The sequence below is a fragment of the Rhododendron vialii genome, chromosome 6a (genome assembly GCF_030253575.1).
Source record: "Rhododendron vialii isolate Sample 1 chromosome 6a, ASM3025357v1".
NCBI lineage: Eukaryota > Viridiplantae > Streptophyta > Magnoliopsida > Ericales > Ericaceae > Rhododendron > Rhododendron vialii.
In genome coordinates, this window is record NC_080562.1 from 9,961,836 (window position 1) to 9,988,184 (window position 26,349).

Genomic DNA, 26,349 nt, shown 5'->3' on the forward strand with positions numbered 1-26,349 from the left:
CCGTTCTTTTGGTTTGAGAAAAATAAAACAAAACCGTTCATTGAAAGCACCAACGTCCTATAAGCTTTGTCTGTACCAAAGAAGGGGAGGCAGGGGCCTTATGTGCCTTCTTCTTCTTTTTTTTAGCTCTTTCTGGACCCAATTTCATGATCAAACCCGCTCAATTTATTCAGTTCGTTGAGTTGGTCATCTGCATGAAAAGATCATGTTGATTGAACATACTTTAGCTATGTGATTGGAGCACATTTCAAATTATATTAGTCGTTCAATCATCGATGTTCATGACAATCCAATAAAAAACTCATTGATGTTCAACGTAATGTTTTCACAAACGAAGAAATCGACGCATTAAAGGATCAACTCAACAGGTTTGGAGTGCTGACCCCCCTTCCTAAAATGACAAGTAAATAAAATAGAAAGTCGCTAATGAATTATGTGAAGTAAGAGTTAACACATGCATCCTGTTTAGCAGAAAGATAGTTACAGGGCCGGCTCATAGGGGAGTTGAGAGAAGTGACCGTTTTTGGCCTCCGAAATTTGGTCCAAAATTGAGGCCTCACTGCAATGTAACTTACATATTAATATTAGAATATTTTCAAATGAAGACACAATTGTATCTTATTTTCTTCAAAAACTCTTGCAATCATATATTTTTACATTTATATTATCATAAATGTATCCTTTTAGTTTGGATTTTTTTTGTTATTTTTGTACTTTTATCATTTTTGTAAAAAATTCATGAATATATAAGGGTCTCAATATAGAGAATATGCTTTGGACCTTCAAAATTTATGAGTCGGCCCTGGACAGATATCCTTTGCTCATTAATGAGACAGTCATTTCTTCAAAAGCCTTGCGTGGGGCTAATCGTTTTGATTTTGATGTGATTATTATAAAAATCCCTTGACTTTTTATAACATGGCATGCTTGGATTTCTTTGCATGGTAAGTAATTTACCTGCTCGCCTATATAACTAACCCACCAGAAAGCAGATGCGTCAAAGTAAAGAAAAAGAAACACAAACAGTGAAGAAAAGAATGCTCAGTTGTCTCCCCCTCCAATTAAACCCCATCCCCAATAGGCACAAGAAATAGATTCCACACTTTTCTTCTCCATTCTCAAACTGCAAAAGAGGTAAATTGTAGTAATTTGTGAGTTGTAACGTGTGGTGTTCTAATTGGTATTTACTTTCATTTTGTCATGTCCAGTTTTCTGGGTGGCTGAAAATGAATAATAGCATATGGTAACATCATCAGGTTCCATGTTCAAGAATTCATTGGAAGGTTTCTTGAAAATCTCAGTGGTTGTGATCATAGTTTGGCTCTCGAGTCCGGCAATGTCAAATACCGCGGTGCAACTGGATGTACAAGATGACCAGGTACATCAATTTGATGTATTATCGTTTGTTTGGTAATTAAGCACCTAAGTCACGTAATGCGAGCGTGAAAGCTAGCGTCTATCAAAACTTTACATAAAACAAGTATTATCGAAATGGGAGAGTCCTTCTGGGGAAAAAAATGACCAAGACAAAGTAGCATATATTCCCTCCATCTCAAATATATAGTATATATAATATTAGTTAGTAGTTGTCTCATTAATTGGATGGAAAAAATAAAATATTTTGGTGCATAAAACTATCAGAATATTGTACTCATGTTATGTTTGTTTATTAAGAGCACGAATTTTAAAAGTAAATAAATACATATGAGATCAATGATAAAAGAAAAAAGTAATATTTGACCTAGGCTTCTAAAATATAGAGAACACAATAATAGTAATAGAATGGCATTTGCTCGAATTGTTATCAATCACATGAAATTCTTTTATTTTGAAAATATTTGACCTTTTGTAAAAAGTACAAAAATATTCAAGTCTAGAGGCAGAGGTGATGGTTGAGAGTGTCCTGAGGTAGTGGGGTCAGACCGCAATTTGGAGGAATTTGGGGTGTTCTAGATAGAGATCATTCCGGGGCTTCGTTTACAGGGGTTGGTTGTGTTGTGATAGAGAAGTGGGTTCATGGTGTCGTGGTGTCACTGGTGTGGGAGGGATGAGGTTGAGATAGGGTTTGGGTCTGGTTTTGTACTTTTTTTTTGAAGACTCTGTTTGGAACCTAGAAAAAGGAAAGAAAAAGAAAGAAAAATTTTCCTTTATTTGGTTTGAAGAGAAAGAGGAAAGAAAATAAGAATTTTAAGTACAGTAAATAGTAAACTTTCCCTCCTTTCCCTAGGTTACAAACAGAGCTGAACTTCTGGTTTTGTACTTGAGTGTTCTCAACCATGGCAAAGAGAGAGAGAGTATGTTTGGGCGGTAGTTAAGAGAGAGAGAGAGAGAGAGAGCGCATTATTGGGCGGTAGCTGAAAGCTACAGTCTTGTTCCATCAAAATGTGCTTCCAAATGAGGTCTCCGAATGCGAAGACGACGATAGGTTTGCTCTATCCTCGCATGTTATCAACTCTGTGGGACCTGTCCATATACAGAGTTTTGCTCTGACTTCAAATGCGGATTAATTGAGGCGTGCGTAAGCTAGCAAGACACCTCGTAAACAAAACAAATGCGAAGCCAAAAATGCACCATTGGTGATTGGAGTGTGTTTGGTTTATTGAGATTTCTGTCTTCATTCATATTGGGTGCAGGTGGTGATAGACAATGGCATATTCCAACTCACACTGTCAAATCCCGGAGGAATTGTGACTGGAATCAGATACGGTGGAATTGACAACTTGATTGAACTCCGTAACAAAGACTTGAATGGAGGGTACGTACGCACGTTGATTCATTATCTGCCCTATTTTTATTTATTTTAGGAAACATTTCAATTTTCTTTTCAAAGAATCAGGTTTTTGTTTGAATCAGTTTTTTTTTTGGGTAAATTTGTTTGAATCAGTTAAATGACTATGTGCTAACTTCTGTGTTCCTGAGGAGTGCGTGCAGGTTCTGGGATCTTAATTGGAGCGAATCAGGAAGTCCAGGAACAAGGGGAAAGTTCGATACGTATGTAATTCTCTCTCTCTCTCTCTCTCTCTCTCTCACACACACACACACACACACACAATGACAATGTAATCATTAGAATAATTTTTCCCAATCTTTTCCATCAATGGATAAGATGGGAGATTGTGGTTTGTGACTAGTGGGATATAGATTCTTGTCTTGTGCAATCATGCCCATTAGTCTTTTCCGCTAAATTAAATGGAAGCCCATGTTTTCACGAATTTCTTGGCAATTCATTCTCCTCACATACATCAACTAAAATACCATTTAGCGGAAACAACATGATTATTGCCATTAGTCCTTAGTCCATTTAGTTTACTGGAAATGCACATTCGGCTTCTTATCATTAGGCCCTGATGGGGTATAGTCTGACTATGGGTTAATAAGTCTGCCTTGAAGTAATTGATTGGGATGCCAGTGTGCAGTACCACGAATTGTGGGACTGGGACCCGTCTAGGTTCGCGCATTTGTTTCCCCCTCCTACACTTCTTTATCAGGCAAAAACAAATACGCTGTCGACTCTCGTGTCTATCCCTTGATCAGAGGGGGTAAGTGATCATCATTCAGCAAATATCCTCATCCCACTGTCCTAATACACTAGCAGTCGCACGATATGGTTGTAACCATGGAAAAAATGAATTTCACCATAAGGTCTTGTGGCTGCCGATGCCTTTGAAGTTGGAATCGATGGACATGAGGATTAGGGGACAATGGATCCCATGCCATGGAGCAAGTACTACAGTAGGCCGAAGGCCTATAAGCATCACCAGCAGCAAATTAAATATTCAAGATTTGTTCATCAAATTGGAATAATGAATCATTCTATCAGTCAGTCATTAGCGTATGAATTTAACAGATTATCAGAATTTGGACGTCATATATCGAATAATGATTTAACCTAACTTATTGAACATTTGTTAGTTCGTTCCATCGCACAACTTAGATTAATGAGTAATGACTAAATTTAGTGTATCAATAAATTCTGATTGCATCTTAATTGTAATCACTCAGGTGATCGGATTTTAGTGATGCCAATTTGAGTAGTTTATGGAACATATTTTTGTAGACTGATTTTGATAACAAACACAAAAAATTGACAGTATATCTTCTTTGAAGAGCCAAAGGTCTTCAGAAATGTGAACTCTGCACTATGATTAGGTTGGTTCTGATTACAGACTGGAGGAAGCTCGTTTAGCGAATCTACAATTAACAATGCAGGATTGAAGGAACAAGTATTACAGTTGTAGTGGAAAATGAGGAACAGGTGGAGCTATCATTCACAAGAATCTGGGATCCCTCACTACAGGGCAAGCAGGCCCCCTTAAAGATAGACAAAAGGTCTTGGCTTGAATCCTGTTTTATGAAATGATAATTAGTTTAATAATTACTCTTGTGTTTGACAACGAATAATATTTGTCACTTCTTATGGCTCCGTAGGTTTGTAGTCCTTCGTGGTTGCTCCGGATTTTACTCCTACGCCATTTTTGAACACTTAGAAGACATGCCTGCTTTCATCATTAACACTACCAGGATTGCATTCATGCTCAACAAGGACAAGTATGCAAATTTCGCGCTGTAAATCTGATAAATTTCATAGTTTGTAATTTTAACAAGCTACTAGTACAATCCTTTTATAAGAGAAACCTTCGAAATTTTTATTGATAGCTCACCTGGGAATAAAAACTGGTGAATGCCATGGTACTTTTTGAACTACTAGGTTTCACTACATGGTGGTAGCAGATAACAGACAAAGATTCATGCCCGATCCAGAGGACCGGTTCCCAAACAGAAGCCAAGTATTGGCCTACCCAGAAGCAGTCCTACTTGTCGACCCATTGGAGCCTGAATTTCAAGGAGAAGTATGTCGCCCAGTTCTTTTTCCCATTGACTATGTTTGGTTGACTGTGATTTGTAGTGGAGATGAAATCTTCATTACTAGGAATTAAGTAGCTAGTAATCCAGTAATTCATTCTGGTGTCCGGATAATTTGAGAGTTTTATTCACTTGTTTTTTTTTGTAAACGAAAATTCATTAGAGCCTGCCATTTCCTTCTTTTTGTGATTGACTTGGGAAGGTGTGCATCATAGTCGTGCTTAGTTTAGGAATATGACTCCAGTTTGGGTAGTGAATGAGGAATTGCTTTCTTATTAGAGTGAATTCCAAGCGTGTAATCATGGAGACTTAGAATCTCATTCCACTCTCTCTCAAGCGTGTAATCATGGAGACTTAGAATCTCAAGATTCCTGACATCCAAACCGCGCATAAATTAATATTAAACAGTTGTCTACTTTTTACCTCAATTTTTTTTAGCCAATGCTTCAGAGAAAAATCTTGTTTCTCCCAAAGGTTCCAAAATGATGCACAAAAATTCTCATGCAATGTCACTTATAGGCAACAAGTAAAGAGAATGAACAAAAAGAAGGGCAAGAAAAGTGGTGGAGCCAAATAGTTTTATGTGTTGAGTTATTTCCTGATGTGCAGGTGGATGACAAGTACCAGTACTCTTGTGAGGACAAAGATAATCGGGTCCATGGGTGGATAAGCTTTGACCCACCCGTTGGGTTCTGGCAAATCACTCCCAGTAATGAGTTCCGAACGGGTGGGCCCTTCAAGCAAGACCTAACCTCCCATGTCAACCCTACCACCCTTGCTGTAAGTGTCCCATTGCCATTTTTTCTGACTAATGGATTCAAGTTCCCATGTTACTTACCCGGTAGCCCGGATCACATGGCGAAATAATTTTGATCCAAACTGCATGTGTATCAGATATTTGTAACTTCTCATTATGCGGGAGCTGATCTTGTAGTGAAATTTGAAGCTGGTGAGATATGGAAAAAGGTTTACGGGCCAGTTTTTATATATCTTAACTCTGTGCCAGACAAGAATGAGGGGCTTTCTCTTTGGGATAATGCAAAAGAACAGGTTAAAATCTGCATGTCTGCTAGTTCATGCATCAATTCTAGAGGTTCTTTAAGACAAATAGTTTTATAGTTACAATGAATATAGAGAGATTCTGCCCTTTTTTATGAGAAACAAATGCTGCAATTTTTCTTCAGATGAACATTCAAGTCCAAAGCTGGCCTTATAATTTCCCAGCTTCTGAGGATTTTCCACTTTCTAATCAGAGGGGCATATTAAGTGGCAGATTACTAGTCCAAGACAGGTAGATACATATAAAGGCTCTTGCATTCTCCTCAGTTTCACTTGTTCTCTGGACTGCAGAAATAGCAAACACGAGCTTGATGTTCTTGTGTGTTTTTTGGCCAAAATCAGCCACCATGTTAATCAGTTGGTGTTTACAACTCATCAAATGAGTGGCCGCCTTGGGAAAAGACATTTTAGATTTTGCAGTTTCATGCAAATAGAGCATGATGTGCTCTGTACTTGCATTAGTTTACTTAAACAAAACAAAATTGGAATGGCCCCTAATATTGTTCATTCTCGATTTAGCATGCCTAATGCCACCATCATTTCTTGTTGCTAATTACTGAAAAATTTCTTCGAGTACTTATATTGCTATTAATATTCTCTCTATGCAAAAATAAAGTTTCCACATCATCCTTCAATGTAGGTTGCCTATTGTAGGTAATGAAATTTATCTCACCCTCTCTACTTGATTAGGTACATCAGCAAGCAAATCATGCCAGCAAAGGGTGCTTATGTGGGATTGGCTGCACCAGGAGATGTTGGATCTTGGCAAAGAGAATGCAAGGTAATGTTCAATAACAAATTATCAACGCAACCATATTTGGGCTAGTCGACAATGCCCTCCAATACCCATGTGGTTGGGATCAAAGTTCCAGTTTTTGCAAATTGGTGTTCAAATTTCTGATGTCTAATCTCTTCTTAGGGGTACCAATTCTGGACAAGAACAGATGAAGCAGGGTATTTTACCATCGAGGGTATACGTGCAGGCGACTATAATCTGTATGCATCGGTCCCTGGTTTCATTGGAGATTACCGATATGATGTCGTTATAAAAATAACTGCAGGTATTGACCTGTCACTTTCTGATAATCTGTCCAATTCAACTATAGAACATTTATCCGTCTTGCTGGATCTCATGTTTGTGGATGGATTTCTGGAGGGAAAAGAACAGCAATGGAAAAAGATAATCAAATACACCCTAAAGTTTACATCTTTTCCCCATCCTTTGTTTTTCCATGTAAATCGTCCAAGTTCTAAAGTTTACACCCCAAAGTTTACACCTTATGTGGTCTTGGCAATCTGTTTTGGCAGGGGAGGCAATTGAAACAGGTGATCTTGTATATGGGCCCCCAAGAGACGGTCCCACATTGTGGGAAATCGGCGTTCCCAATCGTTCCGCCGCAGAATTCTATGTTCCCGATCCAAATCCAATGTATATAAACAAACTTTATGTTAACCATCCGGACAGGTTTGCTCTCAACAATAAAATTTTTTCATGCATACTAGAATTCCCAAGCTTACAATTTATTGAACATGCTTTCTTTTTTTCTTTAAGAGAAGGTTTAGGCAGTATGGGTTGTGGGAGAGGTATGCTGATTTATATCATGATGATGATCTAGTGTACACTATTGGAGTTAGTGATTATAAGAAAGATTGGTTCTTTGCTCAAGTAACCAGGTACCGTTCTTCCTATCGTTGTTTTGTCCAAGTATCATCCCTTATTTTCAATAACAACACATTCTTCCCAAATGTGAAAATTGAAGATTCCCTCATAGACTATGGGTGATAATGTATTTTGTTTGATACACCTTGCTTGCACAACCATGAATTATGCAATTGGAAAAGATAAATTAGGGCGAGAAACATGCTGACTTTATCGTACCTGTGGTCTATTCAATAAAACATTTGATGAGTTTCGGTATTTGTTCAACCTTTATGTCTTTTGAGTTTCGACTTGATCTCAAATGACCTTTCAATCGAGTTTGGTTTTGAAAGAGTAGTAAAGTGTATATGAGCTTACAAAGCCGAATTTTATGAGCTTTAAAAACCACTAAGCTTCAGATGCACTTGTTTAAACAAGCCAATCTCGAACAATCTTTAGGGAGCCGAAAGCTAGTCACGTTAGAGTAACTTGGTATATGGTATAGTGTCGTTAACTACTATACAAATTTGCGTGTCTGAAAAATCAGTACATGGTGTTGTTTTGCTAGTGCTTCCTTTCTGGCTAGTATTTACCGTTGGCCTTCTTTCTCCCTACTCGCTAACATATTGCAGATTTTGAAGTACTTATCAGTTCTTGGATTGCAGGAAAATAAGTGAAAAAACATACAAAGGAACTACATGGCAAATCAAGTTCAAACTTGGCACCATGGATCAAAATGGAACCTACAAATTGAGACTAGCACTTGCATCTGCACATAATTCAGAATTGCAGGTACAAACTGCTCAACTAAACGAATAGATAGATATATAGATAGAAATCCATCTTATATGTAATCCGACGCTATACCCAACTTCTATTTTTTTCCGAAAGGTCCGGGTTAATGATGCAGAAGCAAATCCACCTCTATTTTCAACTGGAGAGATTGGGAAGGATAACGCAATTGCAAGGCATGGGATTCATGGGCTCTATTGGCTGTTCAATGTGGAGGTGCCCAGTGCTCAACTAATGCAAGGAGATGACAAAATAAATACCATTTACCTAACACAAACAAGGCACACCAGTCCTTTCCAAGGGATTATGTATGATTATATTCGCTTGGAAGGTCCTTCTGCTTCTACTTAGGCTAGGTAGCTTGGAAAGAGATCACGAGAACCATTTTATAGGATTATTTCGTTCGCAGCTAAATATCGCTCCCAATTTACTTGGTCATCCCCATTTATTTCTAGAGCGGTCGATTTGTCGTAGGGGTAGACACTCGACACTCTACGCAAGGCCTGTTTGGTTTCGCATTGTTTATTAACATATTTCTTGTGAGCAAGTAATAAGAAACATCAATAACAAGAAAAAAAATTCATTTGCGACTGATTGCTAATTTGCTTATTCTTCTATTATTGCTCATTGCAGTAGAAGGAATTGCTATTTGATGATAAAAGATTATGTTCTATGAATAGAATACTTGACAGTTTGAAATGAAAAACATCACTAAGATTAAATTGACACTAGGGAATTCGTAGCAGGTTGACAGGTTTTGCTTTTATATTTGATTTGGAGAATTCTGAAATAAACATCTTGATGTTCTCTCTGGAGTAATAAAAGTTTATCCATCCAAAATTGGCAGAAAATAAGTTTCGAAGTATTATGCAAAAAAAAAAAAAAAACGATTTTGGAAACGACCAAACGACACCTAACTTGAGCTGCAATGCTGCCGGTTATATTGCTTTGTTGTTGACAATCTTTATCTCCCTCATATATATGTATGTCCACTTTCTATGAGGGATCCTGGCCGAGATTAAAAGTTCTCACGCTAATCCCTCACTAGAAATGCCGTCTACTTATACCACTAAGCCCTAATCCCCAACTTCCTCCCACAATCATCGTCCCCCTTCTCTCTCACTACACCAGCGTCACCCCTCTCTCTCTCTCCAATTGGTATGTAATTCTTTAGTTGCATTCAGTGGTGCATGTTTCTAGGACAGAGGCATGATTTTTGTACGACGAGGTCAAAACATTACCTATGATTCAATAAAAAAGAACTGAGTAACGACTTTTCGAAGTGAAAGTGTGGACCTTTAACCCAAGATTGATTTGATCTATTATCACCAAAAAGCACGTGTACGGGTATGAGTGTGGGTACAACAAAACCTAAAAAATGCAGGGCACAGGTACAGTTAAGGTACGTCTATAACAAATATATTTTTATAACTTAGAACAATGTACTACACGTAATAATTATGCTTCAACTAAAGGAAATAGCTAAATGACTCAGGCAATTCGGAAACTAACATCAAATAGTAGTTTAACACCAAACTTGAGGTTCAAATCAAAGTTTAATGCCATTATACTAAAGAATCTTTAGACCAAAAATCGTTATTGTACAATCATGCTGAGCATAGAAAAAAAAAGTCTTATCAACTTAGTTTCATCTTGTGTTGGGTACGGCTTGTTATATATTGCAGTACTTTGAGCATATGGTAATAGTCGATGAGAAAAGTTTTGGAACGTTTCGTGTACCCGGTATGAATTTAAAAATACCATGTAAAATATCAGTACTCTGTGCTCTATATGTTACAGATATGAGCACACCAGGGTTTTAGAAATACGTGTGCTTCATAGATTATCACTTATTGAACTTGCCCTCAACCCAAGATTTGATTTTCTCTGTTATCACTATCTACTTGCTTTTTGCTGAGAGAACGTATAACTATTTTAATATGGGAAACATATCATGTAATTCAACAAACAGGTGCAAGTCAACTATGGGTCTAGACCAACTACAAAAATGAGTTGGGATCAAGGCCTTCCAGAATAGTGATCAAATCATAGTCTGATGCGACAACCTACTCCAACGAGGGTCTGAACCAACTACAATGTAGGTCGGGACCAACTACAATATGGGTCGAGACCAAGCCATTCTAGAACAGTGATCCAGACACATATTGTCTCAGCGATCAACTACAACATGAGTTGAGACCAAGTTATTCCAGAATAGTGATCAACTGATCATCACATAGCTTGTTGCAGTGACTAACTACGAGATGGGTTGGGACCAAGTCACGATGAGTCTCGATGCAGTGTTCTAAAACTCAAAATTACTCAGCGAGTACTTGCACCTCGGTGCCTGGCCGAGACAACTAAGGGCTATTCGGTGGGCATTAGATTTAGGGAATTCATTTTATCACTTCTTTTTTTAATGTCACTTTTCTTTTCTCATAAAATAAACTATCTAATAACAAAGATACAAAATGAAGGGACATTAATAAAAATTAAAAAAAAGAGGCAAAATGAATAGCCTAGATTTATCGGTTTAGCACCCTAGCACCGTCTTCTTTTCTTCTCTCTTCTTCTCTTAAACCCTAGCACCGTCTAAACTCGGGGAGCCTGTGCGTCTCCTCACTACAGAAGCGTAAGATAATCCTCTTCCGCCATGGTACGTTTCTCAACTGGTTTTCCTTAACATACGATATTTCTGTTATCGATATCGTTCGAACACTTGTTGATTGGCTGTCTCTTTGTTTCTAATCTATATTTGTGTAGCCTCAAGGTGATTACATAGATCTTCACAGGAAGAGAAATGGCTATCGCCATGATCACTTCGAGCGCAAACGCAAGAAAGAGGCTCGGGAAGTCCACAAGCGGTCTCAAATTGCTCAGAAGGTTCAATCTCTTTTCCACCTTTTTCCTTTTTTACGTTATGAGATTTTGTTAATTTCTGATCTTATGAATCACTTTTGAATTGGTCAGGCTCTGGGTATCAAGGGTAAGATGTTCGCTAAGAAACGTTATGCTGAGAAGGCCCAAATGAAGAAAACGTGAGTTCTTTCTTACTTTTACGTGGCTTTACTTTATGGTACATAAGATGCTTTCATGCTGGTCCGCGTATTTGTCTTTCTGTGAGTTTACAATTTGTGAAATTGAATAATGATGCATGCACCGAGTCCACACCAACGTTTGCAAGGGTACGGGTGATCTTTTGTTTTGTTTTGACAAGATTAACAGTTCCTAGTTGATGTTTAGAGCTCATACTCAGAGATGGACAACAACCTTATAAATACAAATTCTATAGGAGCAAGGCTTATGTTTACAGCATCTAATCCATCACTGGGAGGGTCTTTGCATGCAGCTTCTTCTATTAGAGCTTTAAGAGCAGGTTGCATATTTTTCCAATGGAGGGATGTAGAGCAAGGGAATTTTTTTCTTGCTGTTGCTAAATTTGTAATTGAGCTGGGGTGGTTGTGAAATGATTTCGTTAATCATCAGTTGGATACGTGAAGTTGGGTGTGCAAGATCATTCCCAAGTTGTCCTTTATTTGTTAATGGGGTTGCGGCAAGCAAAAGATACTTGTGGTCAATCAGTGTCGGCTGAGCTCGTTGCTTGGTCATAAATTTGTTTTGTAATGTTGATGGCATCTCTAGTTTTGTGCATTTTAAACAATTGATAAGGGAGACAACCGAAAGTTTCATGTTTATCCTTGAAGATTTTGGAAACTGTCCCTGATTGTTTTTTTGGGTCAAACGGAAATTCGTAAACCCTGATTGTATTGCAGAAAGAAATTAGCAAGTTTTGGTCTTTGACTTATACTTAAGGGCATTATTGTTCACCTTAGGTGATCTACTCCTCGGTTGAGTAGTCATCAACTTATTTATGATATGCATTTTTATCTATATTTTCTTTCACGAAGACTTGTTCGTGTACTATGGAGTTCTAATAAACAAAAACCTAAAGCGCATATGCCAGTTTCTCCCCTAATAATATGGTCATTTAGGATGTGAAGATAGATCATGAGAAATGGATGGCTTTGATTCCATTTTTCAACAGGAGTTGAGGAAATTCCATTTTCTCCCTATTACCCCTCACCGAAAGTCAATAATGTCGTGATTTTGTTTAAATCCTTGCTTTGCTTCAACTTTTTTTTTTCTCCGTGTGTTATCATCTATGAATCACTTTTTCCCTATTTCTTGCATTGTGGCTTTGTCCTTTGAGAGACTGTTCTAGTTCATTTTGTACCATTTCTAATTTTCTACAGGTTGGCTATGCATGAAGAATCATCAACCAGGCGAAAGGTGGATGATAATGTCCATGAAGGAGCTATTCCTGCTTATCTACTTGATCGTGAAACGACAGCACGGGCAAAGGTATGCTATTTAGTTATATCACTTCATACTAAGTGACCCCTTTTATGCAAGTTGAATATTGTAATAATACTAGGTTGGCCATGGATCACAATTGATCATCACTTTATGCTGTCTGTAGGTTCTTAGCAACACTATAAAGCAAAAGAGGAAAGAGAAAGCTGGTAAATGGGAGGTTCCTCTACCCAAGGTAGAGTCAACTTTACTATGGAACATAATATCATCTTTGCATGTTTATCTTGATTTTACTGCACATCTTCCTTATTATTGGCTTTCTTTTGCTACCATAGTGTGTTCAAATGTATGGTTACCTGATTAAGTTTGCATTTTGTTCTCAATATCACAGAAGCAATATCTTTAAATGGAGGTGTTTAATTCTTCAGGTGAGGCCTGTTGCTGAAGATGAGATGTTTAAAGTGATCAGATCCGGTAAAAGGAAAAGTATGTATCCTGTCTATTGACTTTGCTTTCCTTTTTTTTTTGGGACTTTGCTGCTAAAGTTGCTTTACTCGTCTTTGCCTTGTGATCTCCACTGTTTTGAAATGGCTGATGAGTTCTGCTGTTGCCAGATATTTGATCACTGTTATGTGTAGCTAACTGCAAGTTGGTGATGATTATTAATGATCGAAATATTTTGGGTTACACCATTTTTGCTACCAGAATCATTTTGGAATGACTTGCCAACGATTTTAAGATGTGTACCAACTACTGACCATGCGTTCGTGAGTGTATCTCAACCGGTGAATAAAAGCTTACCAAGGGAAATATGATATCTTTATCAAGGTCTAGTAGTGTCTTCTTATACTAGTAGGAGGATGACATTTGTAACAAAGTTATGGTGATCCAATTTCTAAAAAACATAAGGTTAATGTCCCTGATCCATGTCTGATTCTATCTTTGCAGCCAAGCAGTGGAAGAGGATGGTCACCAAAGTTACATTTGTGGGACCAGGTTTTACTAGAAAACCTCCCAAGTATGAGCGGTTTATTCGTCCCACGGGTTTACGATTCAATAAAGCCCATGTAACACACCCTGAACTCAAATGCACTTTCAATCTTGAGATGATTGGAATAAAGAAGAATCCTAATGGTCCAATGTACACCTCCCTTGGCGTCGTAACTAAAGGAACCATTATTGAGGTAAATTTTTTTCTCTTTCTATGTCGCTTATGATAGCAGTCTCATGTTGTACCTCAGTATTGTGGTGCTTTTAGCACATTGGTTGGGTTGCGATAGGAATTGAATGATATCAATAATTGGTAATATTGCATTATTTTCAGGTGAATGTCAGTGAACTAGGTCTGGTCACACCAGCAGGAAAAGTTGTATGGGGTAAGATTGTCCTTCATTTCCGTTCAACTATGGATGGGTTTTTCCCCCTAAACTTGTTTGCGTTTCTCATTCTCATTCATTTGTAAATTCTTGGTGCAGGGAAGTATGCTCAAGTGACGAATAATCCTGAGAATGATGGTTGTATAAATGCAGTTCTCCTTGTCTAAAAGGTGAAAACAGAATATGGATCACCCCACCTGTTGCTTTCAGTCCCTCTTTTCTTATCTCGAGTTGCGTCCGGAACTTTATGAAGTTTTTTTCAAGAATGACTCAATCTCTCTCTCTGTAGCAATTTTCTTATGTCCTCTGGTTCAGTTAATGATTGTAACATGATGTGAAATTTTGGGCGGAACGAAAACAATTTTGGTGACAACATTGTATTGTCCTTGATTTTCATTGATCATATATGTCTGTATGTTTTTTACCTTATTTGCACAACAACAGAGGTTTGAGTATCCCTTAACCCAAAGCAGGAAAGTCCAAATACAGTGTGGATAATTGTACTTCTGGATATGGTTTCCACTGCAAACAATTAATGAATACCAGTATGAATGGGATGACATGGGATTGCCAAGGTTACAGGAAAGTCCAAATACAGTGGATAACTGTGCTTCGGGATATGTTTTCCATTACAAACAATTAATGAATACCAGTATGAATGGGATGACATGCGATTGCTAAGGTTACAGGAAAGTCCAAATACAGTGTGGATAATTGTACTTCTGGATATGGTTTCCATTACAAACAATTAATGAATACCATTATGAATGGGATGACAAGGGATTGCCAAGGTTTTAGGAAAGTCCAAATACAGTGGATAATTGTACTTCGGGATATGTTTTCCATTACAAACAATTAATGAATACCAGTATGAATGGGATGACATGGGATTGCTAAGGTTACAGTGACAAGTTTTTAAAATGTGTTAAAACCTGAGCAGCTGGGCATTAAATTGGGCAAGTACTGTAGGTCATTATTTATATCGAGTTATACTCACGTTGTGTCCATTAAATTCATGTTACGTATTTTATTTTTTTTGGTATAACTTGTTATGCCATTTAGTGATATTGTTGCACTCAAGTAGATGACTTGTTAGGGAAAATTGCTATTCCCCCCCCCCCCCCCCCGACACACCCCCCCCCGGCCCCACCTCCCTTTTCCCATTCTACCCCCCTCTCTTCTCTCTCTCTCTCTCTCTCTCTCTCTTTTCTTTCTTTCTTTCTTTTTTTCTTTACCGTTTGGTTTTTTTTTTTTCTTTTTCTTTTCAGTTTCAGTTTCGTTTTTTTTTTTTCATTTTATTTTCAGTTTCGTTTTTTTTTTCATTTTATTTTCTTTTCGTTCTTTCCAGTTTGAATTTTTTTCTCTCTTTAATAATAGGTTCAAGTCTAATTCTAGGCTTTGTAAAGTAATTGAGAGAAAAAAAAAGTGTTTTAATTGATCATGTTTATCCGACTGTTTTATTTTTATTTTTTTGACCTTTATAGATTAAAAAATATAGTTACTAAAATAAGTGTTTCAATTTTCAATCCGTTTGAACCGGTGCAAAGTTGTTATTTTTCTGATCATTTCATCCTAAATGGATCTAGTAAATTTTTGGCTCCAAGGCCTTTCAATGGACACCCTAAGAGAGTTTTGAAACTAAATAATGAGTCTTAGGGTATTTGTTGAAAGGCCTTAAACCAAAAAATTCATTATGACCATTTAAAATAAAATAATAATAAAAACGATCTTTGCTCTGATTTAACTGAATTGAAAATTAAAACACTTAATTCTTGAATTATATTTTTAAATATACAAATGGTGTATTTATAGAAATTAAATAAATAAGGTATAAGTAATTAAATAAAAAAATAAATGAAAAAATAGGTGGGACCCGGGGGGCTCAACTGCCCTCATTGGCATAGTAGCCCCTACGAAGCCCCTAAAACGTTTCTGTTTTAGTTATAAAAAAAATAGAAACCAGCCATTTGCAATCCTATGGAGTAGAGACGTGATTTGAAGCAACATACTACTGAATCAGTTAAGAGGATTTATGCTAAATAATAGTTAACAAATTTATTAAATTGTACTATAGTTAAAAAAAAGTAATCCTAAATATAACATTTGTATTTTGGATTAGTATGTCGTTTGCAAAATACATTTCGTAATTAGTTCCCGAACACTAATTGTAATCTTAATTGAAAATAGAATTTGAGTTAACCAAAAAAAAAAAAGAAGGGAGGTAAATGGGAAAAGAAACAAATAAAGAAAATAATTGAAAAAAAAAAAGATTCAAAGTGGAAGGAATAAAAGGAAATAAAGAGAAAAAAAACGACAAAAAAAAATCCAGCCGAAAAGAAACAAAAAGAAAATAAAGAGGGAAAAAGAAAAAGAAAAGTAAATGGACGGAGGGGGGAAGCAGGAGAAGAAGAGAGAAAAAAAAAAGTAAATGGGAGGAGGGAGGGGCAGGAGAAGTAAAATGGGGGGAGGGGAGGGGGTAATATGGGAAATGGGGTGTGGGGCCGGGGGGGTGGGGTGTCAGGGGGGGGGGGGGGGGGGGGGGGAAAAGCAGCCCTCCTTGTTAGGATGACTGGTCATGTTTGGTCAAACTTACATCTGTGGCGTGGTCTCAACCGTTTGATCGGCGGATCCAGTATCCCTTTTGCTTGGGGGATACCTTGGGTGTTCCCCTAAAAGTATCATGCAAAAAAGACGATTTTGGAAGCAACCAAAGGACACCTAACTTGAGCGGCATTGTTGCTAATTATATTGCTTTATTGTTGAAAATCTTCATTAGTCCTGCTTCAGTAAAAGCTTAGCCACTTCTTTCAAATTGATCAACTTAATATTCAGAAGATATGAGTAGAGAAATGGGAAAACAGGTGCCTAGTATGAGGAGATGCTGCTACATTCTTATCAATTCTAGATTGCGCAAATAAGATAATTGAGCTTTTTTTAATTTGATTATTGAATGTCCGGACTAATTTGCGCACAACTCGACTAATTTCAGAAACCCGAAGTTAATAGCCAGGCAAACCTCCAGTGGTCCCAAGATAAGATAATTGAGCTTGTCCCATCCCCCATTATACAAGAACAAATAAACGTACATATTATGTATCTGATCAAGAACTGATAGGTATGTTCAAGCCTGATCTCATCAATGCCATGACTGTGATATCTAATTCTTCTTCTTCTTCTTCCAAGGGAAAAAGGGTAGGAGAGAGGAGGGGCAAGCGGCATAACTCTAACTTCCTTGGACGTGACCAAAGGGTCTCCAAATTTGCGGCCAATGATCGGAAAGGATCAATCGCCACCCATATGTTTCTAACACCTCACCAAGGCGCAAGCAGAACAAGTTCGAACCTGCACTTGCCATCTCATACGTGTGATGGTCTAAAGCAGCTGTTTAATTTATCAGCTCATTTTCCATCCAAAAGAATCATCCCCCTTCTTCACATCGCGAGGGGCGAAATCGAAATGTTGTCCAAGTCGGGCTTCTGAAACTAGACATGATGAAATTCATCAAACTGGTTCTGTTACTACAGCTTTTTAGTACCCAGTCATGAACAGATGGAAGAAGCAAAACAAGATACCTTTCAAAGAGTGCCAGGCTCTTGTTAGCTGATCTCTTATCAGAAATCACAGCAAGTGTCTCAAGGCTTTTGATATTGTATGAGGCCAGTAGAATTTGACAAATCTCCATTTCTTATCTTCTCCGGCACTTTCAAGTCAAAAGCTTTCACCCTTTCCCGTTGCATGAACCACAATAATTGTAAACCTTGTATCAACCTTGCTCAAACGAGTACCTTTCACCAGATAAGTTTCAAATTTTCAATAAATTCTAGGCCCTCTACGATTATACCACCTTCCCTGAGCATCATCCTTGATAATGTTGCGAAGTCTCTCTGGAAAATCGTCTGGCCAAATAACAACATCGTTTTCCACACGATCCATCTTTGAAAGACAATCGGCAGCTCTATTACTTTCACGCCACACGTGAGAAACTTCGTACTTGTCAAACTTCTTTAGAAGGACCCAAATGTGCTCCAAATAACTACTAGCCCTTGAATTATACGACTGCTGTTTGTTAATAGTTTTCACCACACTCATTGAATCGGATTCAACCCATATGACTCTAATCCCTAACCGCAATGCAAGAACAAGGCCCCTCCATATAGCCCATAACTCAACCAAGAAAATGTCATCTACAGGAGATTTGGAGACGTAACCGCATATCGGATCACCTTTATATCCCCGGAGCAAACCACCAAAACGAGCATTTTCTCGATCAACTGATCCATCTGTATTCAATTTTATCCACCCGGATTCTGGGCTTTTCCATGTGGACCAACCAATTGATCTTGCGATTGGGCTAAAAAGACTGCTCAAATTATCAAGGTTGACCCATTTATTTCCGTTTAAGTTACCGAGTGAAGTCATCCTATCTACTTCTTTCAATTTGGAGGGAAAGCTGACCCTTCTGCTCTCTACCACTTTGTTCCTTCTGTTTTCTTCTTCCTGGGCCTTGTGCTTCTTTCCCTTGAAATGTTTTTCCAAACATTTTTTGCTGCTAGTGCTGATCAGACACACATCACAGCTCCAGCCCTTCTGACCTTTCTTCAGATCAGTTTCTACGTTATCATGACTAGATTTGGATCCAACCTGCGACACAAACATACATCGCAGATTTCTATCAACAACCAATGATGGCACGGAGCCTAATGGTTTTAACTTTTATCAACCCAAGCAAACTATTTCCAGAAGCAATTTACAGCAATTGTTTAGAACACAAATTACTTTGCGGGATCATCAAATATAATGTCATCCAATTTAATGCTTTGATGTAGGCCTAAACAAGCTAGATGACAATAAGATGTGGACCTGTTTCGTTAATAATTTAACACCTTACTCTCTAAATCGAAAGCAATAATAGCTATCAATGTAGATGTCATTCAAATGTCAACAAATTTACCTCGTAAATGACGGACTTCTCTGATTCATCCTCTCTCTTTTCTCTATGATAGTAGCTCTCTGCAGCATCAAGACTGCATCCCTCTTCATTCGACTTGGAAACTTTTGTCTCAGGGATGAGTAGAAGGCCACGCGTTTGTGAATTCTCATAAATAGAGGGCCTAATGAAGTGGAAATAGACATAAGCAGCACCTTGAAAGCAAGGTACCACCAGCAAGAGGATGACCATGCCCTTTGCATAAGGCCAAAAGGGGAACCTGAAGGCAAACAAGGCAATCAAAATCCATTGGTTCCTAAAAAAAGCTAGGGGCAAGGGGAGAAAAACGTTGAACCACGAGTCCAGTCCAAATGAGGCATTTTGGTTTGGTCTTTTAGTAGTGTTGTTTAGAAGATGAAAACCTGAAACAAATGGTTTGGTCTCTGGATTCTCCTAACGATTTCAACTCCAGACCGACACAAACCGCAACTTCATACATACACGCATACATACGAAGTTGACTTCATGCATTCTGCCACTCCCAAAGTCCCAAGCAACAATGAGGAAGTTCTCCTAAAAACTTTCATGTGAATAAAACAAGTAAATACACTTAAAATTACCATGCTAGAAGCTTTGAAAACATGGACTCCAACATTGTGATAGCAATACATGAAACCCAATAGGTGAGGCATGCCTGATAATTGGATTGTGAACTGCTCTCTATTGCCCGGATCGAAGCATACCTATTATAGTCAATCAAAAAATGTAACATCTCTCCAATCTCAATCCCCACTTTTGTCGACAAATCAAGGCAAATATTGGAAAAGCACATTGTTTTGGGATAATGAGAGGTACTTACAGAGGACACAACAGAGTGAATGCAGGCCTGGAAACAAAAAACAAAATGGGTTTCTAAGATTCATAGGAAATTTTTTATTTCTAACAATATCTATGATACTATATATTACTATGATCAACCAAAATCAAAACTTTCCGGAAAAAGTGTACCAAGGGGTGGTTTGGCTTAATAATCCGTTTGGATTATTTTTTGATTTTATTCAAATATTTTCTATATTTATTAGTCCTGCATCAATTTTTTGTAAATTACTGGTTCGATATAGAGTGATCTTAAGAATAAAAAAGTATCTTCAAAATTAACAAGAATTAAATAAAGACAAAAATAATCCAAATTAGATATAAAAAAATTCTATTTGGATTATTTTTGTCTTCATTTAAAAAAATAAGTTTGAACATAACTTTTTACTTTTTAAATTCTTCTGCCAAACCACCAGTAATACTAATATTTAACAAAGAATATGGAGAAATTTTTGGGTGCCGGGTCAGCCCATCTGGACCGGCTAAAAGTGTGTTGAATGGTCCAGATTGAAATTCTCTTTCTTCTCTCACCTCACCACTCTCTCCTCTTTCTCTCTCTTCAAATCCGAGCTGTCTGAAATCGAAATCGAAATGGACTGCCCGGATGCGCTGCTCGGCACCCAAAAATTTCTCATGAATATGATAACCCATCAGAGATTGTACATGGACTTGGAAAGTACATAACTTCCAAAGCGGAAGGGGAAAAAGTAGAAAGAAAAGAAGAGGAAAGAGGAAATACCAAGCAAGAACATTGAAGAAAACATTGAAGAATATGAGCATCATCATTCTTCTGACTTCTGAGACACGAAAACCTAAACTCAAATAAGAGTAGTACTAATATTTTGGGGGTTTCTTCTTCTTCTTTTTCTTTTCTTTTTTTTTGATCTTCTGGGGGTTTCTTGTTTGTTTCCTGCTATCGTCTTCCCATCCACTTTTTCCAGTTTTCTTTTTTCTTTTTCTTTTTCTTTGTTTTTTTGTCAAATGATCAGTGTGGATGGAAAGAGAACGAAGAAGAAACGACTTGGAGTAGACTTGAGAGTTTTTTGGGTCCTCTTGTATGTCCATGGGCAATAAATGCAGGAAATAATGACGTGGGACTGGGACCAATCGACTGCTGCCGCGTGGCCACCACTCCTTTTTTCTTTTTCCTTTTTTTTTTGTTGGATATAATGGGCCCATTGTCTCATAGGTAAGAGAAATTTTCCAGCGCCGGATGGGCACAGGCTACGTGGTGCCAAGTACACATCTCGGCGGTCCAAATGTGTTTTTGACGGTTCAGATTTGTTTGAACTTTAGGAGGTGTTTTGGTAATTTTACACTAAAAAATTACCGAAATAAATCTGGATCATCCAAAACACGTTTAGACGACCAAAATCGTGCTCGGCACCATGTGGCATGTGGTACTGAAAAACTTCTCCATTGGTAAGGTAAGAGAAAAGTTATTTGTGCCTTGTTTGAACAGTGATTTGAAAAAAAAATCTCAACTTAAAAAATACTCATTACTCTTACTTTCAATCATTATTTACACATATCTTCAATCATTATTCTCATTTCTCTCTTTAATCATTACCCATATTTTCAATCATTATTCTCATTTCTCTCTCTACTCATAACCCTACAAAAATTTTCAAAAATTTCTAAAAAAATTTATCCAAACACAACATTGGTCATCTTGGCACTGCTATAGTGCCCCAACACCTTTTATGGCTCGTTTGTTAGCTGAATATGTTTTGGAAGAAATGAGGAGGATAAAATAGAAGGGGATAAAGAGGTGAATATGGTTGGGGATGATTATTTTAGAAGGGAAGATTAAAAGTTAATTTGATCTATTTTGTAGCTTGTATGAGTGGGTGGATATGGTACAATAGTGTAAAATTCCTATTTTGCCCTCAAATAAGGCATCGTCTCTCTAACTAAAATGAGATACAATGAGGTACATTTGATTTTTTCTTACAATTTCTCATGTTGTTTGCTTTTCAAAATTAAATATAAGGTCTTAAAAAATTATGTGGATGGGCTTTGATAATCAAATGCTTACGTGATTAATTTTTATATTCAACTAAGTGCGTGTTAGCGAAAAAAACATTTTGAAAGATTTTTAGTTTCTAACTTATAAAAATCAATGTATAATATTTGTGAAAAATTCTACATAACTTATTTTTTAGAATCTACTGATTTCGAGAACCTGAAAAGGCAAAAAAAATTCTAAATTCTAAAATTGGGTTTGGGTAGTTTCTGGGATTATACAACACAAATTTCAAAAAAGGAATGCAATTCGCATAATTTGGCAAGGGCAACAAACAAGTTTTCTCAACTTTTACTAAAATCTGAAATAAAAAATATGTAGTAGAATCTAAAATCTATATCAACGACTATCGCAAACATGCCCAAATAATTTCGTCCCAAAAAATAACAAAACCAACTAAACCAGTTCCCCGTTCCGTTTTCTCAAATAAGTACTTAAAAAATAGAGACCTATTTTCAAATTTAAAAATAATGGACTTACAAAAATAATTTGTTATCTTTTTTTTGCAGGGTTTGATATATCTCATCGAAATCTATTAAACAAGATCCATATTACATATTTTCTTATTTCAGTACACCTATTATTTTTAAGCTTAAAAATTGCAAATAAGTACTTATTTTTTAAGGACCCAATCCAGAATTAGCTGATTCCGTGTGCTGGGGGCGGGTTTGAAAAAGTAATTATTATGTTAATCATCTTCTTTGATCATTCATAATTATATAAGGGGGTGTTTTCTCTAACCAAAAAATTGTGCACCTCATATTAGTTTTGCGCCAAATTTTTATTTGTTGTTGGTTCGTCTCAACGAGAGTAATTGAAAAGATAAAAAATATAAATTTTACACGAGCATTTTTAAAAAATATCCAAGCAAAAATCCAAAAGACTGGCTTTTTTGATTTTTTTTTGATATTTTCAAAAATATTTGTGTAAAAGTCGTAATTTTTTACTTTTTTCGATTCCTCTCATCAAGACAAACCAATAATATCTTGATAGGAAAGAAAAAAACTAAATATTGCGATGAATTTAATTGGATCAATAAATCGGGAAAATAATTGACTAAGGCTCCCATATTTATTTGGTGAATCATAATTATATATATATATATATATATATCTATATAATAAAACAGAGCAGTGTTTGAATCCAAAAGACAACCAACGCTCCAGATTTATCTCTTCCTCCTGCATAAATCTCTACCCTCCATTCTACAAATGGCATGTCCGTAAATACTTGGCTTTTTTATGACAAAAATAGAGCAGGTAATGTTCCTTCAAAATTTGAAAACCCGTAATATACTCCTATCTCTTACTTTCCCCTTCTCTTCTCTCTCTCTCTCTCTGACAACCTCACGATGATTGAGTTTTCGGCCCCAACGATCTCTCATCCCTCACAAAAAAGGTATGGATCTTTAAACCCTAGCTCCCCTTTTACACGACTCTCTCTCTCTCTCTCTCTCTCTCTCTCTCTCTCTCTCTCTCTCTCTCTCTCTCTCTCTCCTCTTTGAACAACCCTCTACTAACCTCCTCTCTTCCTCAACTGCGATCAACCACCACCATCGCAGCTCCTGCGTGCAAAACACTCCTAGACTCTCCTCCGGTCCTTCCTTTCGGGGTAATGGACTCTCTACAGCTTTAAAAAAATGAATTTGATATTGATCAGAAATCTCTTTGGTGGTTAATAGGGTGTTCAACGAACCATCGATTCCGCCACCGTCGACCACTTCCGTTGCTCTCAGTCAATCAAGGCTTGATTTATTGGACTTCATTCTCTCCTTTTCACGTATGCAATCCCAATCAAGATTTATTGCATTCAAATGCCTCATAAAACTGGAAATAGAATAAAGAAACTACTGCACTTATGTTGTACATATCACAAGAATACAATTAGAAGATTCTGTCGTAAAATGTACTCCGGGCTCTGGAGTTTCTTTGATGATTTCCTTTTTCTTCGAAATGGCATTTCCACCAGATGGATTATTGATGAGTGATGTATCTTCTTCCTCTTCAGGCTCACTTTGGTAACCACCAGTCTCAAGTGGCGCGCAAGTGATAACAGGTTGATTCTCCATAATTCCTTATCATTCCATATGTTTGTAAAAATGCCTCATACATATGGAATCGAATGATTAGGAAATGTGGACTCTGTCATTTTTATGGCTGATTATTGCATTCCATCTGTATGTTTTGAATCACAGAATCACAAACTACTCTTGATTTTCCTGTGTATTTTTTTTAATATCTGGATTGCAATAAGTAGCCTGTTGCATAATTAGAGCTGTGATGGTGGTTGATGGTATTTTTGTTGTTATAATTTCCCCAATAAAAAGGAGTTGATCTTTTGATATCTCTCATGGACGCCATTGTCACACTTAGATTTTACATAAACTGGTTTATAAATTGTGATAAAGGACTAATGAGATCATCGTGAAAACATTGTTGTTAAAGCATTGTAGAATGGTCCAATAACATTTTAGTCAATTTAACTTTACTGAATTTTTAATATGCGTGTTGTGTGATTTATGAATTTTCAACAAATTTTACCTATGCTTTGCTTATTTTATTCTATATGTCTTTATAGTCAATTAGCTAAACGACATTCTAATTTCTCAAATTTGTTTATACACGTATTTTCGGAACAATCCGGTAAAGATATATCGAAAGGAATACTAGCGCAACGTGCCCGACGAGAACGAGAACGTATTTTTAAGCAAACCACTGAAAGGCGATCGGAACAACACTCACCGATAAATACAAGTGTAAGACTCTTATTAATCAAAATCGTGTTTGATTATCTACATTTTCTACCCATGTTTTTTTTAATGTAATTCTTTCTCAATTGTTGACTTTGTACGTAAAGATTCAACCTCTCCAAGACGGGAATATTAGAGCCGATGGGCGAGACCAACATGCCGTACATGTTCCCGAGGTAAGTCTCCATATAATTGTGAAGTTTCTTGCAAACCTAATTAGTACCCGTAATGCAATCAAGATTTTATTGCATTCCATGTGTTTGTAAAAATGCCTCATAAAATTGGAAATAGAATAAAGAAACTACTGCACTTATGTTGTACATATCACAAGAATACAATTAGAAGATTCTGTCGTAAAATGTACTCCGGGCTCTGGAGTTTCTTTGATGATTTCCTTTTTCTTCGAAATGGCATTTCCACCAGATGGATTATTGATGAGTGATGTATCTTCTTCCTATTTTGTTTGCTACAGGATTGAAGGTCGATAATTTTCACGGTAATACTTCTCTGAACCTGTGTGAACTTTTTTAATAATAATTTTAAAAACTAATTAATAATTTTGAAATTTTAACGTCTAGGTACCTTAGCACTTGCAAGAAAAGCAAATTATACGTTAACCACTCAATTCGTACAGACGGAATTCCTGAATGGTAAGTTGGATATTGAGCAAATCAATTTGTATGTTTTTTAGTCTTTAACTATATGGAGATTAGTATTTTTTGTTCGATTAGTTGTTCTAAAAAAATCGTGCTTATCTAGGTTTGCAAAAGATGAAAATGCACAAAAGTTGGTAACATGGAACCGCACACATGGATTTTCGCTCCCACAGGCATTAATAATTTCAAATGCCAGGAGAATTCGAATAAACCAATTTGCGTTTCGGACCAATGTAAGATTTTTCCCTACATGATTTCATGGTTAATATTTGGGCATGCATCATTATATAACTACACTTGAAATTTTATTGTAGGTAAACTATTATCGCTTTATTGGCTGCATTGAAAAAATATATGTTGAACATCTATGGATTGATTTATGCAATACATGCTATAACCAAGTTGACAATCAGTACGGCTGGTGTATGTGTAAACATTGTGGCAAGAAGATGTGCAGACTGTAACCAGGTAATCAATCCATACATCTTTAATGAGTAATACAACTTATGCGTAACACATACAACTTATTTGCATTTATTGTAGGTATAATGCAAAGATGGTTGTAAAAGACTCCACTGGCTCAATGGAACTCTTGGTAAATGACACGAAGGCAGAATTCATCTTACAATGTGTCCCTTCATATCTGAAGAAATTAATGTTAAAGGTAAATACTAAAAAACTATATATATAAATTACACTGTATATAGAATTAAAATAATATATTAATACATTTATTTGTGATGTTCTGCCAGGATAATGGGGCACAAATGCTCAAAGACTACATTTCTCAATTTAATGAATGTCCATACGTGTTTATTATTCCTGCTCCAAAGTTTGGATGCGTTGACCATTGTGCTCCCGTGGTGACTTTTGTATTAAAAGTTGATTGGTCAGAAGAGTGTTGGCATATTTTTAAAGGTAATAAAACGATTTAAATTATTGTAGGGGTGATAAGTTGTCATTTTCATTTAATTTTCAGTTCATATTTATTTGCGATGAATTTAATAATTCTTAATCTTATTTATGTAGGGAAATCGAGAACTGGCAAAGAGACATTGGATTCATCATGATA

At 36.7% G+C, this 26,349-nt stretch overlaps 3 protein-coding genes and 1 long non-coding RNA gene across 8 annotated transcripts; 3 read left to right on the forward strand and 1 right to left on the reverse strand.

Annotated features, from left to right (window-relative positions):
• Positions 1–1,023: 1,023 nt before the first annotated feature.
• Positions 1,024–8,944, forward strand: LOC131331341 (probable rhamnogalacturonate lyase B). Of its 2 annotated transcripts, XM_058365229.1 has the most exons (16): positions 1,024–1,134; positions 1,257–1,378; positions 2,634–2,755; positions 2,932–2,991; positions 4,210–4,329; positions 4,429–4,548; positions 4,709–4,850; positions 5,473–5,643; positions 5,758–5,913; positions 6,048–6,154; positions 6,613–6,703; positions 6,842–6,983; positions 7,231–7,387; positions 7,480–7,596; positions 8,227–8,353; positions 8,453–8,944. In XM_058365229.1, the coding sequence occupies exons 2-16, from the start codon at positions 1,262–1,264 to the stop codon at positions 8,702–8,704; spliced, it is 2,001 nt and encodes a 666-aa protein (XP_058221212.1). In that variant the 5' UTR covers positions 1,024–1,134; positions 1,257–1,261; the 3' UTR covers positions 8,705–8,944. The 2 variants fall into 2 exon arrangements, with proteins under 2 accessions (XP_058221212.1, XP_058221211.1); XM_058365228.1 differs by lacking the exon at positions 1,024–1,134 and having other exon boundaries at positions 1,226–1,378.
• Positions 8,945–10,858: 1,914 nt separating this feature from the next.
• LOC131331342 (uncharacterized) lies at positions 10,859–14,416 on the forward strand. Its single transcript, XM_058365230.1, has 9 exons — positions 10,859–11,009; positions 11,117–11,236; positions 11,324–11,391; positions 12,607–12,715; positions 12,834–12,902; positions 13,096–13,153; positions 13,616–13,851; positions 13,992–14,043; positions 14,143–14,416. The coding sequence occupies exons 1-9, from the start codon at positions 11,007–11,009 to the stop codon at positions 14,208–14,210; spliced, it is 783 nt and encodes a 260-aa protein (XP_058221213.1). The 5' UTR covers positions 10,859–11,006; the 3' UTR covers positions 14,211–14,416.
• A 2,542-nt stretch (positions 14,417–16,958) lies between these two features.
• Positions 16,959–20,869, reverse strand: LOC131331343 (uncharacterized). 4 transcript variants are annotated; one of them, XR_009201362.1, is made up of 5 exons: positions 20,586–20,829; positions 19,591–19,856; positions 18,995–19,250; positions 17,616–18,684; positions 16,959–17,525 (listed from the first exon to the last, which is right to left on the reverse strand). XR_009201362.1 is itself a non-coding variant. In XM_058365232.1 (5 exons), the coding sequence occupies exons 1-5, from the start codon at positions 20,630–20,632 to the stop codon at positions 17,854–17,856; spliced, it is 1,284 nt and encodes a 427-aa protein (XP_058221215.1). In that variant the 5' UTR covers positions 20,633–20,869; the 3' UTR covers positions 16,959–17,853. The 4 variants fall into 4 exon arrangements, 3 of the variants coding, with proteins under 3 accessions (XP_058221215.1, XP_058221216.1, XP_058221214.1); XM_058365232.1 differs by having other exon boundaries at positions 16,959–18,684; positions 19,591–19,713; positions 19,830–19,856; positions 20,586–20,869; XM_058365233.1 differs by having other exon boundaries at positions 16,959–18,684; positions 19,665–19,713; positions 19,830–19,856; positions 20,586–20,625.
• A 2,361-nt stretch (positions 20,870–23,230) lies between these two features.
• On the forward strand, positions 23,231–23,939 carry LOC131331344 (uncharacterized). The gene is made up of 3 exons (XR_009201363.1): positions 23,231–23,270; positions 23,554–23,651; positions 23,880–23,939. It is a non-coding gene; the product is annotated as an uncharacterized LOC131331344 (long non-coding RNA).
• Positions 23,940–26,349: the final 2,410 nt, after the last annotated feature.